Below are 17,515 nucleotides of genomic sequence, written 5' to 3'. Positions count from 1 at the left end.
ACAACAACTCAAATTATAACAAAATTATACAAGTACATAGCAGGTGATAAAACATTAACAAAAGAAGGGAAAAGGCCAAATAAAGTGCATTCTTTAGGCTTTTCCATTAGGTTTAATTTTTTATAACCACTTCAATAATTTCACTGCGTTTTCTTTTGTTTGTTTTTTTGCTTATTTTTATTTATTTTTTACTTCTCACAAACAATTGAACTCCTTCTGATAAAATAGTCTGGATTACAAATTAAAAATCTATTTTAGTAAATAAAATATATTCCAAAAATTGTGAAGTTTCGTATCATTTCGTAATAACCAATCGATACATTTTCTAACTTTATGGCTTAGCTATTTTATATCTTATCTAATTTTACATCTTAGCTTTTGAAATAAAAGTGTTTGTTCCAACAGATGTAGAAATTGGATTTTAATGGAATGGAAGAAGTATTTACTATTTACTACATACTAAAGAAAATGCATTTAATTAATTCAAGATAAGTACCAGAAAGTATATTTTTGTCTCGCTAAAAGGTTGGGGAAATAAGAAAAATTTTAAAGAGTGTTGGCCAACAATTCAACAATTTTAAGGACAAGAGAAAAAAAATCAAAACTCTAAAATAATTTATTTTCTTATAACTTTGTTAATGTTTACACTAATCTATATAACTTAAAGAAAAAGTCTATTAAAACCTGAGATGTAACCTTTTTTTTTTGTTTGTTTTTTCATTCTATTTTGTTTTGCAGACTGTAATGCCAGATTTAAGCCTCAAACTTTGCTAAATAATGTTAAAATAATGTTTTAATTACTCATAAGTTTTCATTTATCTCTTAAGGCACATAAAATAAAAGAATAAATTTAAAAAACATTGAGGTAATAAAATAACCTGTTCTTTTGTTTTGGCTAAATATATGGGTTCACACAATTTTTATTAATTCATTTTTAATCAGTGAAGTTTTGGAAAATCTTAACTTAAGGTAGACTTTGTGATGAGTAAATGAAAAAAAATGAAAAAAATACGGTATTGCTAATACAAATCCATGTAAATCATAAAATTAACCAAAGATAATGATGAGGTGGGGAGTACTACTATTGCACTTTACTTCATTATTTACTCTTAAAATACTACAGTAAATATTTAAACACCCATAATTTTTTCAGATCAACGATTCACAGATCAAACCACGATTCTTACTATATTGACTTGGACTCAAGAGCACATGGCGTTGATGCAAATTCATTGAACGTTGTCATCAACTTCCTGTTTTTCATGGCATAAATCAGAGAAACTTCCTCAATTCAGTCACTGTGTCTCAGCGGCAGCCAAAATGTCTTTTGTGGACACTCTGCGACAGTGGGATGACGGCGTAACCTGTGCTGACAAACAGGATTTTTCGGAAGCTCTCCGGATTCTCTTGGCCATTCCTGAGCCAAACTCCAAGATTTGTTTCAACATCGGCTGTCTGCATCTGCTTAACCAGAACTTGGATGATGCTGAAAAGGTAAAGTCAAGCATTTCTCAACTATTAATTTGCTCCTAAAATAGAAAACTAGAAATCTGAAAACATCAGTTATCTGGATGCAACCGGTGAGGCAGAGATTGAATTCGATTGTAGTGTAAGTGCGAGTCGCAGTGAAACAAGAAGTGGTGCTGAAAGCGTTTTTGTAAAGGAAGTTGCTGCTGTTTCATAGGCGTTCGATTGCAGCATTCGCAAGGATGAGCATTTGGCAGTGGCTTTCTTTCAAAGAGGAATCACCTTTTATAAGAAGATGAGGTAAGACACACCGGCTTTTTACAAACAACGACCAATTTCCTTCCATTTCATTCCAAATTCAGAACACCTGTTAAGTATTTGCACCTAAACCACAAGTTTTCACTGATTTGTTATGCAATTTATTTGATCACACATCTGTAAAGGTACGAAGAGAGCATTGGTGACTTCCAGAGAGCCTTCAAAACGCTAAGAGGAAACAACCTGATCGATTACAAGGCCCTTGGTCTCAGATATATTCTATATGCATGTGAGGTAGGTGTTTTCAACCTTAGGCACAATCTACTACATCATCACTAAATCATAACACCTTCCAATTCTGCTGTTTGCATGAGAAAAGCTCTAAATAAAATCTCTCCTTTCAAAGGTTCTCCACAACATGGCCCTGGCTGAGGCTCAGCTGGGAAACTGGGAAAAGGCTGAGCAAAACCTCAGGAAGGCGCTTGACTACAAAACAGACGCCAAGCTCAGTGTCATCGAAAAAGCTCAGCAGGCAGTCCTGGTTAGCATTGATCTGATGAAAAACGAGGGTTTCTCTTAAAGTGCCCAATTTACATGGAGGGGGGGGGATCTAAAAAGTAATTTTAACAGTCGACTGGGATAGGCTCCAGCAGCCCTGTGACCCCTATAAGGGATTCAGCAGGAATATAAATAAATATTTTAAAATGTTAATCCACACATTTAAAAACTATTAAACAAAACACATCTGCAGTTTCATCTCTGCTAAGGATCTCGTCAGAGTAAATAATGTCTTTATTTGTCCAGTAAGTTCAGGTCCAACCGTGCCTCCATGGAAAGTTTAGGGACAGAATGCGGTTTTGAAATGTCAGATTTAGGACATCTTTTTGATGCGATTTCATTGACAGAAGGAGAAGCTGTTCAAACTAGTGGAGTTCCCATCAAAAATGATGTTTAAACCAAATAAACATTACGTTGCAGAGCTGGAGAAGAAAGACTACCTGGGCAAAGCCAAAGTAAGAATAAATCTTTTTCATTGAAATAAATCATCTTACATGATTTGGGAAATCTTGAGGGTGAACTTAACAATCTGTGTATTGTTTGTTTGATGATCAGGTTGTTGCCTCTGTCAATCCACAAGACGATTTTTCTGGATTTGCTCCTCTGCAGCCACAGGTGACGGAGATTCGTATTTTTCGTTGCTAAATGCTGTGATGAGGCAACAAAAAATTCTGAAAAATTGTGAAATGTCCACGCAACCTTCCAGCTTGAAAATGAGCCTTAGAAGCATGCGATGTTTGTTTCTCCCTCCTACATTTTTTATTGACACTAAGCTAAAAGCAGTGACAAGTGTAGTACAACTTGTCGGGATCGAAAAAGTATCCATTCATCCATCCGTCCGTATCTCAATCACTTTTCAGAATAACCTGTAAGCAGAAAGTCAGCACATCTGCTATTCAAGCTGTTTAAAAGACAGAGAAGGTCACAAGTCCCTTTTTTCCAAGTCCAAATCAACTCTGAAGTCTCAAGTCTGTCATTTCAAGTCTCAAATTTGAATTTTAATGAAGAGTCTACTAACACAAATTGTCATCACATTTTTGTGGACATTAAAACAGACAGTTTATGTTTCGGCAAAGCTTCTTAAAGATAATTTTTTAACAAACATTATTTATTCACAAGTCCCAAACCTGGAGGTTAAATTCAAATATTTGCATGTGAGACTTTGGTCCAAGTCAAGTCCAAGTCACAAATACAAGTCCCTATCTGTCATTCCATCAGAACCAGAACATCAGGAGGTTGAGTCATGGTTTAAACACAGTCAGTAAACAAAATCTTATTTGTGGCAGGCTGTTGTGAAAAAATTCTTGAATCTTTGGATGTGCATTTAAACATTGCCCATGTATAAAAGATTTTATGCCTTTTAATTTTATATTTAATTTGAAATTAGGATTACCTTTTGTGAGTTTTGTGTGTACATCCCGTATACTAGACAGGACTGGGGAAAACACTGGAGCCCTCAAGAACCAGTATGACTCAGTAAATCAGGGACTGACTGGATAATCTCCTTCTTAATCACTAAACAGGTTGAAGATGGTCCACTTTCTCCAAGAGAACCAGAAGTTTTAAGGTACATCCCAAGTTTTTTTAAAAATCTATCAAGTAGAAATTGATAAAATGTTTTTTAATATCTTTTTGCTGAATGTCTTTGTCCTTTCGTGTAAAAGGGTTTTCTAATTTTCATCAAATTAAACGTCATCTTCCTTCAATGACAAAAAGACACGTGTGTTACGATACCCTTTGTGTGTCTATTCTTCATAGAGCCTTGGAAGGTGAACCCCACACTGTACTGTTTGAGTTTGTTCCTGAAACCTGCGACGAGCTGGCCGTGAAGCCCGGCAACATGGTGTTCGTGCTGCAGAAAGGGGCAGACAACTGGGCCTATGTCATCTTCAATGGAAGAGTAAGAATGCCGTATGCACAATCTGTGATACTTCTTGAGAGTGTGTGCATCATTTTTTTCCCCCAGATTGTGTGTTTAGTAGAGAACTGAGTGCTTATTCGTGGTTATGATTACAGACGGGACTCGTACCGTACAATTACCTGGAGCGTCAGGAGATCTCTCTGGCTTTAAAACAGAAAAAGGTATTGGTACTAGGGATGCAACGATTCACTTTCTCCACGATTTAGCACAAATTTTGATTTTTTTTTGGGTCACAGTTTTGTGTCATTTTGATATAAGATTTGTTTATAAAATGACAAAAAACAAAAAATTTGGACAAATCCTTTTTTTTAATTTGGTAATCAGCGAGTTACAATGAAGTGAAAGACTTCACTTGGCTCATACTTGGGGTTGGGGTAATGTAACAAAACAATAAATACTAGGATGTATTCAGACTGGAGAAGTTAGTTGGTCTAGACCCAGTTTGCCTAATTTGGTCTGGATCAAGTCCTGAACCTTGCATTTGGTCTGTACTCAGATGGCTTTTCAGCTGGAGATTTGTTTCGAACCAAAGCTTGTAAACAAAAGCATGTGATTGAAAATCTCTGCAACCATTGGCAGGACACAGCAAGGAGATAAATAATGAAAGTCCTACAATCCATGTCGGATTATCCAAACTTTATATTTTGCTGAACAATTTTGAACGTCTGTGTCGGAGGCTGCAAGATAACTGTTTATGACACAGATTGTCGGGAAACACTGTGAAAACAATGTGTATCACGTTAAAAGTTATTTTAATGAGCTAAAGAGTTGCTCATTAAATTTAATGAGTTGCTGCGTCTCATCGTCGCTCCACAATTCTCTGCGGCTCATCCGTTTACATCCTGTAAAGATGAGGTAGCCGTTTAGGTTCAGTTGTTCTGCTCTGAATATGGAGTCTATTCAGACTGAGAAAAACTCCAGAAATGAGTCTGATTGGAAATGAACTGAAACCACCTCGAAAGACGGATCAGAGAGCGGTTCCTGGTCCAGGATCAGGGTCTGCTTGCCAGGGTCCTCAGAATGAAACTTGAAATGAACTCTGGTTCTCTTCAAGTTGAGCAAATGTTTCCAATCTGAATACAGCCTGAATGCTTTTTAAATTTAGCACACTTGTTGAACACTTTTAACCTAAAACACTGGTATGCCGTGTTCAACGATTCACTTTAATGGTTTAACATACGGTTTGGTTTCTGATCAACACTTGTGGCATCCCTAATTGATACACAATATTTATATTTTTTATTAAAAGCTCAACTTTGACATGTGGAGTAGTTTCAATCTTTAAGTATCCTGATTTCCTCTCAAATTTTTGCGTGTTGTTGAAAATTGCCTTTAATGGGAATAACTGTCACCAGGGTTTGGTTCCAACTTCAAGTCGAGAAGCACCGAATATACCGGAGAGGACTCGAGGTAGATTTTATGACACACAGGCTTTAAAACATTCTCGTTTCCTCCGTTTCTCCATGTTTGATCTGGTCTGTTGCCGTTCAGGTCTCAGTTCTGGGAACGACAGCAATGGAAATGAAGAGCAGACGGTACGCTGAGACAAACCCAACAGTCAGTGGTCCTCATCATAAACGCCTCGTTGATCATTCGGTTTCCTTTCAAATCCAAGGTTCCAGACAGTTTATACATCGTCAAAGTTCACTTCACATTCACCTTTGCTGTCTCAATACCACGTGAGTCTTCCTATGAAGTGCTGATAAGAAAAATAAGCAAGAAGGTGAAGCTCCCGTCAGACAACATCTCCTTAAGGTAGAGCCATCATTTTAACCCCAAAACTGACACCTTCCATTGATCCTCATCTTTGTATGACAAAAGTTACCGTCGTATTTTGGCTTCAGCTTAGATTCAAGCGGACAACGTGCGATTGATGCAAACACAGACATGGAAACGGTGTGGAGCCAGGTCCGTGCCGGGCGCATCACTTTGTGGTGCAAAGAAAAGAAGGTAAGGAAGTGGTGGCGGCGCACAAACCAGGCGTTTCTGTCAACATCACCATTAAGCAACGAGATGCAACTGAAAGGAAGTTTGGACATCATATTCCTGTTTACTGAGAACTTTTGCTTCATCAGTGTGAATGAGTTCACATGTATGGGGAGGCCGTGGTGCAGCGGTAGGGCGGTCGACCCATGATCGTAAGATTGCAGGTTCGATTCCCGCCTTGCACGCCCACGTGTCGAAGTGTCCTTGGGCAAGACACTGAACCCTAACTTGCCTCTGGTGGGAGGTTGGCGCCAGTGTTTGGCAGCGGAGCCGCCATCAGTGTGTGAATGTGTGTGTGCATGGGTGAATGGGACTGTGACTGTAAAGCGCTTTGGGCTTTCGTAAGAAGGTAGAAAGCGCTATATAAGTATACGCCATTTACCATTTACCATTCTCCAGTTGCCTCCAACGGTCCAAAAGCATGCTTCGGTGACTCTAAATTGCCCGTAGGTGAGCGTTTGTGGCCCTGCGACAGACTGGCGTATACCTTGCCTTCACCCTACAGTAGCTGGGTTGGCTAAGACAACTCCATGACCCCGAAAGGGGGACAGTGGGTGCTGATAATAGATGAATATTGTAAATAACATTACTCCAAAAACTGCATTGCATTCTGAAACCTAGAAGAATTGGTAAAATATTGGTAACTTTTGAGAAATATTTAAAAAAAAATGATAATTTCAGTAATCAGTTCCACTTCTGTGTTTCCCTTTAGAGTGATAAATAAAACCACTTAAACCTCACAAATTAAGTTTGGTTTTGGCATTCGTGCACTAAAGCAGTGTTACCAACCCTGGTCCTTGGGGAACACTGTCCTGCATGTTTTGCACGTTGCCCTGCTTATGCAAACCTGATTCAGCTCAATATCAGACTTTGCAGAAGTCTGACAGTGACAGTCATCAAAGGCAGATGTGTTTGAGCGAGGTAGGATTCAAAGAAATGCAGGAACCTGTTCCCCGAGGACCACGGTTGGGAAACGCTGCACTAAAGTGAACAAATAACATGCAGGTAGAGAAAATGACCTGAATTCAGGTCATTTTCTCTACCTGTTTATCATTGAAAGCAGAAAACATAAATGGCTTTTACTAAAAGAATGTTTCCTGACGATATTCATGTCAACCTAAAACTTATATTAAAAGGTGTGTTTTAAAATGTTATTTTACCTGAAGGATAAATATTTGATCAGGTTGTGTAGAACTACATGTACTTTTAGTGTTTGGGGTTTTCCTGTTGCAGATCAACGACATTTTTATTTGCCTCCACAGGACTATGAAAGTTAAACTGACTGGACCAAATATTAGTTATTATTTTCTTTGCCGAAAAAACACTTATGGATTTGAAAGCTCTAATCTGAACTCACCCCCTTATATTTTGGGATTCCAGCAGGAGGAGGGGGAGGAAACTCACAAAGTGGCGCTTCACTCATACCAGTCTGCAAATCCAGAAGATCTGAACTTTAAGGAAGGGGATGAAATCACAGTCCTTGCAAGAAGTATAAACCGTTTAAGCCATAACAACAACCTTTTTAAACCATTTTAATTGTACACAAATTGAAACAACAGTTTCTTCTTTTTCCACAGTTAACCAGGACTGGCTGGAAGGACGGTGTAATGGGAGTACTGGGATATTTCCTGCATCTTTTGTGAAATAAGTTCCTGTGAATGGCCAGTAATTTGTGCTAATATTTTTTGCACATAATTTCCCACAGTCGTAAAAAAAGATTGGAATGATAGCAGCAGAATCATAGTTATTGTGTAAATAGATTTATTGTAAAAACATTTAGCAGGTACATCTCTTGAAGAATTACTTTAATCCATTTGCATGATTTGTCCACGAACAATGGAGGAGCTCTGCTGGTGATTATGAAGAAGATCCTTCCTCCTCGTAGGCTATAGCGATGCCTCTCCGGCCCTCCACTGCCTTCACCACAGGCGTCTCTCCCAGCTTCTGCTCCAAACCACGCCAGCTCCGACTCGCCAAAAAGGATGCTGAAGAAAATGAAAGAAACACTTCAGTTTTGAGTTTTTTTCATCCTTTGAATTCTTTAAAACCAGATTAACCATTTTGTGCTTCTGTAATATTCCTGTGATAACAAAAACCAAACAATAAACCGTTCTTAGAAACGTGTAGCTGGGATTCCAATGCGTACCAGCGGAGTTGGTGTTGGCTACGGTCATCGTCTGGTTCCTAAGAACCACAGAGGATCCATACGGGCTCTCCGCAGGCTCGCCGTTCGCCACGCTTGAGCTTCGCAGAGCTCCAGTGATCAAAGAAACGTCCGTCTCGTCATCTTCTTCCTGCCTCTCTGCGAAAAGCACATGACTGGGTCCTCCTGTTTGAGGGATAAACAAACTTATGATGCAATGAACACCATTACATCTAGTACGATTAGACAAATACAATTCAGTGATAATTATTATGACAAGTACTTTAAATTGGTCAATACTTTTAATGAGGTATTTATAAAAAGATTGAAGAAATGCATATGCTGATCATCTTTTGATCCATTGTAAAATGTGTTCCCTGTGGTCTTTTAATTATTATCATTTTTATACTATACTATTATATATAATAATGTTTTAATCCTAAATTAAACAAAAAAAACAGTCTCGTTTTCTAGGACATGGTTTCTGTAGAGCAGCAGTAGTTCGTTAAAAATTAACGGCCAAGTTGTGAACGGTACTGTTGTTGTAGAGCAAACTAAAAATGAGAATATATCCAACTGACATGCTTGATATACTAAGTCACTTGATGGTTATTTGGTGAACTGACCCGGTTCCTTTCGTTTTCAAGTGTGCTTCAACCCTGAAGTCAAAGGATTGCAGCGTTTTCCTTTGTCACATCAAATCTTTACAAATCACTTCTATGGATTTATATATATGTGATTATTTTACAAAACTACATCAGATTTAATGTGGTTTCTACTGTATTACTGAGGGGGGGAAAATGAGTAAAAAAGCAATCAAACCTGGCAGGAGATGTCGAAAGTCGGTGACGTACTCCTCTGACCATTCCCTTTTCCTATTGCAGGCCACCTCCATCTCAAACGGCGTCACCACAGGTTTATAGAACTCACTCGAGTCCAGAAGCGAGTTCTCGGGACACGCGATAAGGACAAATATGTCGATTTCAAGAAAGTTTGCCAGCTTAGGAACATTCAGCTTCCCCATAGCAAACACGTAGCTCTTCTTGCCAGCTCTGTGGATGTTCTCCTTCAGCTGCTGGATGATGGTGAGGTAGTCGGCCACCCCCAGGGTGCCCACCAGGATGCCGACCACACTGGCATCCTTGGCTCTTTCTATGGCGTAATACCGCTTCATAAGTGCTCGGTTGATACTTATTGACTCAACTCTTCCCTTCCTCTTCTCTGGGTCAAAAGAGCAAAAAGAGCATCGATTCCAGGTCATCATGAAGTTTCGCAGCGTCGCTCCTTCCTGACCGACGTAGAACATACTGTAATCTGTTATTGTTAAGCCTGTTTTGAGGCAGAACTGCCTTCCAAACTGGTAGACGAGCTGCTTTTCATCATGATCAGAAAGTAAAGAACTCAGTTGATCTGTCCGGTCGTGACTAAAGCACTGCTCGCTTTCTACGACGAGTTTGGATGCAAGAAGGTTTGGATACTCTGGAGACAGAATCCTCACAAGATCATCTAAAAATTAAAGAAAAAAAAAAGCACAAGTTATATTTTTGAGTAACTGTATTAACAGAAGTATTTTTTTCTGTTTTTAAAGACCCACTCCGATTATCTTTTGATCTACTGTAAAACTGTTCCCAGTGGTTCTTTTAATTGTGATTTATGTTTTAAGCCCATCTCGTAAAACCGGTTTTATTTTCTAGGAGAGCGGCAGTAGCTAATTAGAAATTCACCAGAGATAGAGCGGTGTGTTTGCGCCACACTTCCCATCATCCTTCTGTTTACACTCCCTCTTACCCTTCACACCCCCAGGCTTAATATTACCATTGCAACAAAAATAGTGAGCAATGTTAAAGCTATCCAGCTGTGCAGTTTAGATCCGGATTACAGCTCAGACGAGGAAAACACAGACGTACATGGATCTAGTGGATGCATCAGAATAGGGTGGAGCATGGAGCTCGTGGCGCCCCCAGCGTATTTTGTCATAACTATAAGGTTTTTCCAACTGCATTATTAAGCTTAATTTTCTTGGAAAATGCTACAAAAACACGTAAAATTTTGATCGGAGTGGGTCTTTTAGGGGTTTTGTGGGAAATCTTACCGATAGCGTGATCATAGTTGACATCGTAAAGGAGAACTACATGGCTCTGTTTGTCCGGGTAAAGCTCTCGGAAGGAGCAAGCACACATCTCCACATCTAGTTGTCTTTTTTCAAAAATGTACATTAGAGGGAGCCTTTTTGAGGGACTGAGGCAAGCACTGCCGTAGTGCACGATGCAGTCCGCCCCGACGTGCTCGGCAGCCACTTCATCCACGCAGCAGCTGCATGAAAGAGTTTAGCAAACGGTGCTCATGGTTTATATATTCTATACACCGATCAGGAAAAGAAAGCACATTCTTGCGTGTCCTTAAGTAAAAAAAATGACTTAAAAAAATAAAAAAACATAAATCAGTTCTTAGTTTTATTAGTCTATATCACCTGCCATAAGAAGTGTCTCCCAAAATGAATGTTTTGACATTGCAGTTTTTCTCAATCTCCTCTGCTACTGCCACGGAATCTCTCAGCAGCTCATCAGGAAACTGCAGAGCAACCTGTAAATACAAAGCATGGTAGCTGCATTACAGAGTTTGGAAAAAACACATTTTTTCTGTTCCTGTTGATACATTCATTGGAACACAACAATATGGCAATATTTGAAGTAATTTCCTCACCTTTTGGAAATGATGGTCTGTAATGAACTTACAACACTTCTTTATCTCATACAAGTCATCTAGTTTCTCTGCAGGTGTGTTTGCCTTCGAAATTACTTCCAGCACCCGCTGAATTACAGTTTCCGAGCTGCTACTGAATGCATCAGCCATGATGGCAGGAAAATGCACCTGAAGAAATGTAAATAAATCATTTAAGAGCGTAAATTTGTAAATTTTTGATACAGCTATTCAAAGGTCCCAACCAAATATTAAACAGTAATATCTCAACCTTTTAAAAGCCCTCAAAGCAAAGTTATTAAAATCTTATGTTGACTTTAGTCTTTAATAAAATGTTAAATGCTACTCACCTTAACTTGCGTTAGCTTCAATGCTAACCTTTTAGCCAGTATTAGACCATGAACACGGACGTTTCAGTTTAGCACGTGCGACTATGTACGTAAAATACTCTGTATCTAAATTTTTAATATCACTGCATTAAACTGCTCGACATGTCAAAACATCTGGGAAGGTTTGGCACGTGTCTCCTGATCACAAATGAAGCCGCACGCAATCACTTCCGGTTCAAGTACTTTCAAAATAAAGGCAGCGCACTCGTCGATTGTTTTTTTAATGGTGTCCTTCAGTAAATTTAAAACGAGCAAATGAATATTTTAACATTGTTAAGTGCAGTTTTCTTCTATTTTGCGTATAAAAAACAGCACAGAGTATTTTTTAAAGAGTATTTATTGATTCAAAATATTTTTCCATTCAATTAAAAAACAAATAAATGTAAAAATCTATTCTGAAAGCATGTAGGAAAAATACTCAAGTATTACGTTTATGTGTTTCTTTTTCATGCAGTAAAGAAACTAATCCATTTCAGTTTCATACAGCTTTACCCAAGGCAAAGATTCTTCAATAAACATGTCAAAATATTGAAAAATTATCAAATAAAAGTTTGTTTTTACTGATAAGCAATGCATAGCACTTATGTTTGTAAAAGATAGCAAAATATATTTAAAACCTGCCTAACGTTTTATTTAATTTTGGCCTTTAGGCAGCTGCTATAACCCTTTGAGGAAAAAAAAACAAAATTTACTCTGAATACTTTTGAACTTGAAGGTTTCAAAGAAAAGGTCATAAAAAAGTTACACAGGACACTTTTACATCCAAACTCTGTAGAAACCCAAGACCACAGTGAGACCCGTGAATACTGAACCTGAAAAATAGAAAAGGAAAAAAAATACAAATAAAGCCACGGGCTTTAGTGAATTTTTTAAAACTTATTTTATTCTTTTTTTTAAATGTTTTATAAACAGTTTTCCACAATCCTTCCTCTCATTCAAATGTAATAAATCTGAACTCCTCCTAAAGCTGATTTTACACACTTTCTTAAAAAAAAACCACACAATTGTAAACAATTGTTTTTTTTGTTCTCAAAGGGCCACTTCTCACCTGCAAGATATTTGATTGTATCCAGTTTGTGAGACTCCAGCATGGTTTTCAGACCAGCAACTTCAGTGTCAATTTTCATGTTTGTCTCAGTGAAATGCCGGTCCTGCTCTGCTGTCTGTGAAAAGACCCAAAACAAAAGCCTGATCAGACCCTGCAGACTAAAGACAAAACAAAGAAGGAAAACAATGAACAGACTCTGAATAAAAGGAATCATCGCCGCAACAACATTTTGACTGGAACAGGGGAAAAAAGGATTATTTAGAGGAGTTTGGGACGTCTACAAACCATTTCCATGATCTCAGTCCGAGTCTCTAAAAGCTGCTTGTCGTGCTCTGCTTTCTGAAATCACAAAATCATATTTTGACATTCGCGACTTCTTTATCATAAACTGTCCTCCGGCATAAACAGATGAGCAAAATCACATCAGCTGCTCAGAACCTGAAAATGGTTTGGAATTGATTAAAGTCACCCTTTAGTCCAGAGTTTAGTTTCCTGTTTTAGTGTTTGAATTTCTTTATTTTTATTTCTGAGTAAAATCTAGAAGAAGAAAAAGGATGATTAAAGTGCAGCCTAAAAGAGCGGAATGTGTTTTCCTTATTAGGACCTGGACTAAATATGTTTGTTTTATATCTTAATATCTTCAAATGTAATTTAGTTATTTTTAGTGGAATTTTTATAGATGCAGCACTATATTACTTTGAGATGTTCTGTTTTATATTAAAAAATAAAAAACTTTTGAGATACTTGATGATCATTGATGACTAAAACAAGTTTGATCCGTCCTGAAGCTTGCATCCTTTTCTAAACTTTAAAAAAAAAAAAATTATTAGTAAATGTCTGTGAAAATGTTTATTATTTATCACAAACTTTTCTGGTTAATTTGGATGACTTTTGTTTTCCCTCTTTAAATTATATAAAGCCCACAGAGTCAATTCAGAACACTGATTATGCCACAAATACTTACTAGTTCTTTTACGCGGCTTTTCTCCAAATTCATGTCCAACATATTGTCAGAGTGAACCTTTTTGATCACATCCTGCAACCAAAGAGAAGAAAACCAAAATAAAGTCCTAAAATAAGGCAGTCTTTTTAAATTCTCTGAAGAAACACCGACCTTTTATGCTTTCCTATGGTAAAATGTCAAGAAAGATAATATGATACAGAAAATTTTGAGATTTAAATGGAACTCACAGCAAGTTGCTCATTGAGTTCTAACAACTGGATCTTTAGTTTCTGGAAGAAAAAAACACATACAGAACAATAAAGATGCTTACATAAAAGTACTGTGATAAATGTATTTTTCTGAAAAATCTCACTAAGTTATATTGACAATCCATAAAAACAACGTCACCCTCTCCTGTATTTCACAAACATTCTGCTGAAGTTAAACTGCAGCATAAAGTAAACAGTTTTCATCACAATTTAGACAATTTCCCATATTTTATTTAAAAATGTTTATTCTCATTTTCTATTAAAATACAGAAAAACACGCTAAACGTAATATTGTATAGTACTTTTTAATGTTATTTATGATCTGTTGTCTTTAATAGAGCCGTGGTAACAAGTGACTGTCCCCTTTGTGTGATTAATAAAGTTTTATTCTACTCTTTCAGTTACCTCTGGCCTGTGGCTGAGAAATGTGTATATTGGGTTTACATTTTGACAGATGACGGCATTTTTAACCATTTAAACGTAATTATTGACACATCACACGTTGAACTTAGTCTGGCTTTACATTAATTGGATTTTAAGATCAGGCTAACCCAATACACGAGTGTAATCCTAGACAGAGGTGGGGGTTTTTTTTTACTACATAAGTAAACATGGTCACTCATTGCACCCTGGTGTTTGAGAACACAGCAGTTGATTTTATTTTTTTAAACTGTTCATAAAGTCAAATTGAATGAGCTTTCTGGAGGTGCAACATGTTCATGTGGCCTTTTTTAAAGACTCACTGAAAGAAAACTGTGTTTTGGTTAATTAAACATGTTCTTGTGTCATTTTTCTGATGATGGAGGACATTTATTGAGAAAATGAAGCTCAAAATTGCATTTCTGAGGATTTCTTTATTTGTCATGAATCTGGAGCAGACGAATAAAGCGTCAAGCTTCCTGCTCCGCTCCATTCTGATGCATCCTCTTTTAGACGACTAGATCCACGCACATTTTGCTTTCCTCATCTGAGCTGGCATTTGGCTTTTTTGTGGCTAAAAACGGCGCAATCATCATTAAAGGACCACTGCGAAAACTTTTACAGTGGATCAAAAGATAATTCTAAAAGAAAAACCAGCTAAGCTTGAACCTTTCAGATACTAAAGACAGATGGGAGGACAGCAGCGTGGACATTTTCATCAACCCTGAAAGTGTCCGTCTTTTACCTCGTTCTCTGCCAGCAGAGCAGAGAACTCGCTCTTCTCCAGGATAATCATGTCCTTCTTCACTGCTGCAATTTGGGACATCACTCGCTGCAGCATGATCTCCTGTCAAACCGTGAAAACAGTGAAAAACAGTCCTGCTAAAGTCCCAGAGACCAGGCCATGTGTGACATCCCAACATCATGGATGCCACTTTCACAGTGGTCCATGGAAGATGAATTATCATGGAATACATTTATTCTTACATCACTTTCACATTCAAAACTCACTTTTAAATAGCCAATTATTGTTAAAAACAGTCAATAAGGAACAATTGGATATCATTTTTTTTCAAAATTATGTAAATATCTGTCACAAATGTTTCAAATAGTACTTTAAAAATGTCATTTGTCTTAACAATGTGGCTAGAGTGCGATCCATGTTTCACAAGAGGCAAAGTGGGCCTGAGGATCACCTGATGCACCTTGGTGACCATGTCACTATAAACCACATCCATATTTGAGTTTGTGGTCCTCATCAGCACGTTCACCATCACTTCAGCTTGTTGAGTGGAGAACCCTGTCGATGCGGGAAAAAGACAAGAATGCTAAACAATTCTTAAGGAGTCCGTCAGCGTCGAGGGGACAAAATGAGGTGAAGATGCTGGAAAAAAAAAAAAAAAAGCCAACCGTTCTCTTCAAAGAGCCGAACTACTGCGTGGGTGTCAAAAAAGAGCTTCCGGCCCTGAGCCTTGGGTATGTCCGGTTTCATGTCGTACTGGAGGGTTCTGGTGGAGGTACTGAGCTCTGAAATGAATGGATACACAGCTGAGTGGAAAAACAAAAAGGTCCCCGAGAAATAACTACAGAGGAAAAACTTTTCTAGAAAAAACACAAGGACCTTAAAGTTTTTTTTTTCTTTCTTATATTTGACAAACTTGGTCCAATTTACAATAGCGGTTATGTTGCTGGGAACTGCATTATCAGAACATGTGTTTCTGGAAAAACATCCATTTTTTCACAAAAGTGTAAATAGTATACATTTCTAATAATGAATAGATAGTTGGATAGATACAGTACTTAAAAGCAAAGCAGATGGAATATATTCTGTTATTTCATTTGTGAATAAATATATCATAAACTGCATTAAAGACCCACTTTGATCATCTTTTGATATATTTTAAAAGCATTGAGGGTGGTCTTTTAATTATGATTATACTGTTTAGTGTTTATGGCCAAATTTGTCTTCGAAAACTGTTGTTTTCGAGGACATAGTTTCTGCAGAGTGGCAGTAGTTCATAAGAAGTTCTCTTCTGAGTTGTGGGAGAGACTGCAAGCCCGACCCCTCTTCCTGTCACCCATCTGTTTACACGCTCTCCCACTAGTTCACAGCCCTAACATAACCTTACCGGTGCAGTAAAAATGCTGCACAGTTTTGATCCTGACTCCAGCTCAGACGAGGAAAACACAGACGTACATGGATCTAGTCGACTAAAAGTGAATGCATCAGAATGGAGCAGAGTTTGTGATCCACTTTCTATGTCACAAATGCGCTCTTTTTATAACAGCTTTATTTAGTCTGCTCCTGATTCACTTCAACTTGAATAAAGAAATATTTAGGAAAGTAATTTTGCGGTTTATTTCCTTTAAATATTCCCTCCATCATTGGAAAAATTCCACTAGAAAATGTTAAAAAACCAAGAACACAATTTTCATTCATTGCAGTGGGCCTTAAGGCTATGTCAAATTAACCAATGTTGCTTATTGCTAATCAGAATCCATCAGTTTCTTGTGATTATTTATAAACATAGTATAAGGTTACAAAGTAAGTAAATGTAAAGATGAGAAAATACATATATGCAAATCCAGCTTCAGGTTAACACGAATTTTATTTTGAAAATCCAGAAACCATTGTGATCCCGAGTTATTGAGGTTACAATGTCACAATGCCCCAGTTAAAGAAAACTCTTTGTTGATGTACTAAAGTCTGAATAAAGTCACAAAAGTCAAACTTAAGTGTTGAGTTTATGATCTTTTACCTCGTACTGAGAAACGTGACGGAGACAGCTGATTTCTCCTCGCGCGTCTTCCTCCTGAAGGAAACTGAACAAAGTTGCTTGGAAATGTGATGACGGCTCGTTGGAAGCCTGCTAATTCGTCGACATCTGTTACTATTCTCCACCTGTCTAGTGATGCAGGTAAAAAACGATCAACTTTGTCCTGAACTGCTGCAGTCGACTCATACCACTTTCCAGGATAGCTAACAACACCAGAACGTTTAATTGGCGTTTGACACAGTTTAAACACCATCGTGTTAAAACGTCCGTCTTTCAGGAATTAAACTGGAATTGTCAATTTGAGCCAATCACAATGGCATCGTTAGTAGCTTTTCACCCAGTTCCCGCTGTAAATGAAGTTAGCGGATCAACACACTTACGAGCATGCTTTTCAAAATAAAATACACAGATCTTGATTTCACCCAGTTTCCGCTTTCCTATTTAAAGGACCCAACAACTTCCGGCCATAGCTTTCAAATTAAAACACGGCATAGATTTAGGCCGAGATTCACGCAGTTAAGATCAGCAATTTCTCTGACAAGGCAAAAAATCTTGTTTGGTTTTATTCATTATGATAACAAACTATCCTCGCAATTGTTTGTTTATTGTTTCAAAGTTGTGGTTGTTACAAAGTTT

At 37.7% G+C, this 17,515-nt stretch overlaps 3 protein-coding genes across 3 annotated transcripts; 1 reads left to right on the top strand and 2 right to left on the bottom strand.

The window, feature by feature from the left end:
• The first annotated feature begins 1,207 nt into the window (after window positions 1-1,207).
• On the top strand, window positions 1,208-8,316 carry ncf2 (neutrophil cytosolic factor 2). Its single transcript, XM_004080939.5, has 15 exons — window positions 1,208-1,494; window positions 1,685-1,767; window positions 1,911-2,019; window positions 2,132-2,266; window positions 2,631-2,738; window positions 2,839-2,898; window positions 3,807-3,850; window positions 4,042-4,183; window positions 4,300-4,365; window positions 5,560-5,614; window positions 5,696-5,739; window positions 5,820-5,959; window positions 6,049-6,154; window positions 7,571-7,679; window positions 7,768-8,316. The coding sequence occupies exons 1-15, from the start codon at window positions 1,321-1,323 to the stop codon at window positions 7,836-7,838; spliced, it is 1,446 nt and encodes a 481-aa protein (XP_004080987.1). The 5' UTR covers window positions 1,208-1,320; the 3' UTR covers window positions 7,839-8,316.
• Window positions 7,935-11,614, bottom strand: dph2 (diphthamide biosynthesis 2). The gene is made up of 7 exons (XM_004080926.5): window positions 11,384-11,614; window positions 11,037-11,204; window positions 10,804-10,916; window positions 10,426-10,646; window positions 9,156-9,839; window positions 8,337-8,519; window positions 7,935-8,175 (listed from the first exon to the last, which is right to left on the bottom strand). The coding sequence occupies exons 2-7, from the start codon at window positions 11,184-11,186 to the stop codon at window positions 8,048-8,050; spliced, it is 1,479 nt and encodes a 492-aa protein (XP_004080974.1). The 5' UTR covers window positions 11,187-11,204; window positions 11,384-11,614; the 3' UTR covers window positions 7,935-8,047.
• Window positions 11,615-11,741: 127 nt separating this feature from the next.
• On the bottom strand, window positions 11,742-17,281 carry mcur1 (mitochondrial calcium uniporter regulator 1). Its single transcript, XM_004080925.5, has 9 exons — window positions 16,862-17,281; window positions 15,513-15,629; window positions 15,299-15,402; window positions 14,848-14,949; window positions 13,662-13,703; window positions 13,435-13,506; window positions 12,756-12,809; window positions 12,471-12,585; window positions 11,742-12,234 (listed from the first exon to the last, which is right to left on the bottom strand). The coding sequence occupies exons 1-9, from the start codon at window positions 17,130-17,132 to the stop codon at window positions 12,179-12,181; spliced, it is 933 nt and encodes a 310-aa protein (XP_004080973.2). The 5' UTR covers window positions 17,133-17,281; the 3' UTR covers window positions 11,742-12,178.
• Window positions 17,282-17,515: the final 234 nt, after the last annotated feature.

Source organism: Oryzias latipes, chromosome 20 (assembly GCF_053564925.1).
Source record: "Oryzias latipes strain Hd-rR chromosome 20, Olatipes_Hd-rR_3.1".
Classification (NCBI taxonomy): Eukaryota; Metazoa; Chordata; class Actinopteri; order Beloniformes; family Adrianichthyidae; genus Oryzias; species Oryzias latipes.
The sequence above is the reverse complement of the archived record's forward strand: the minus strand, read 5'-3'. Positions and strand labels throughout refer to the sequence as shown.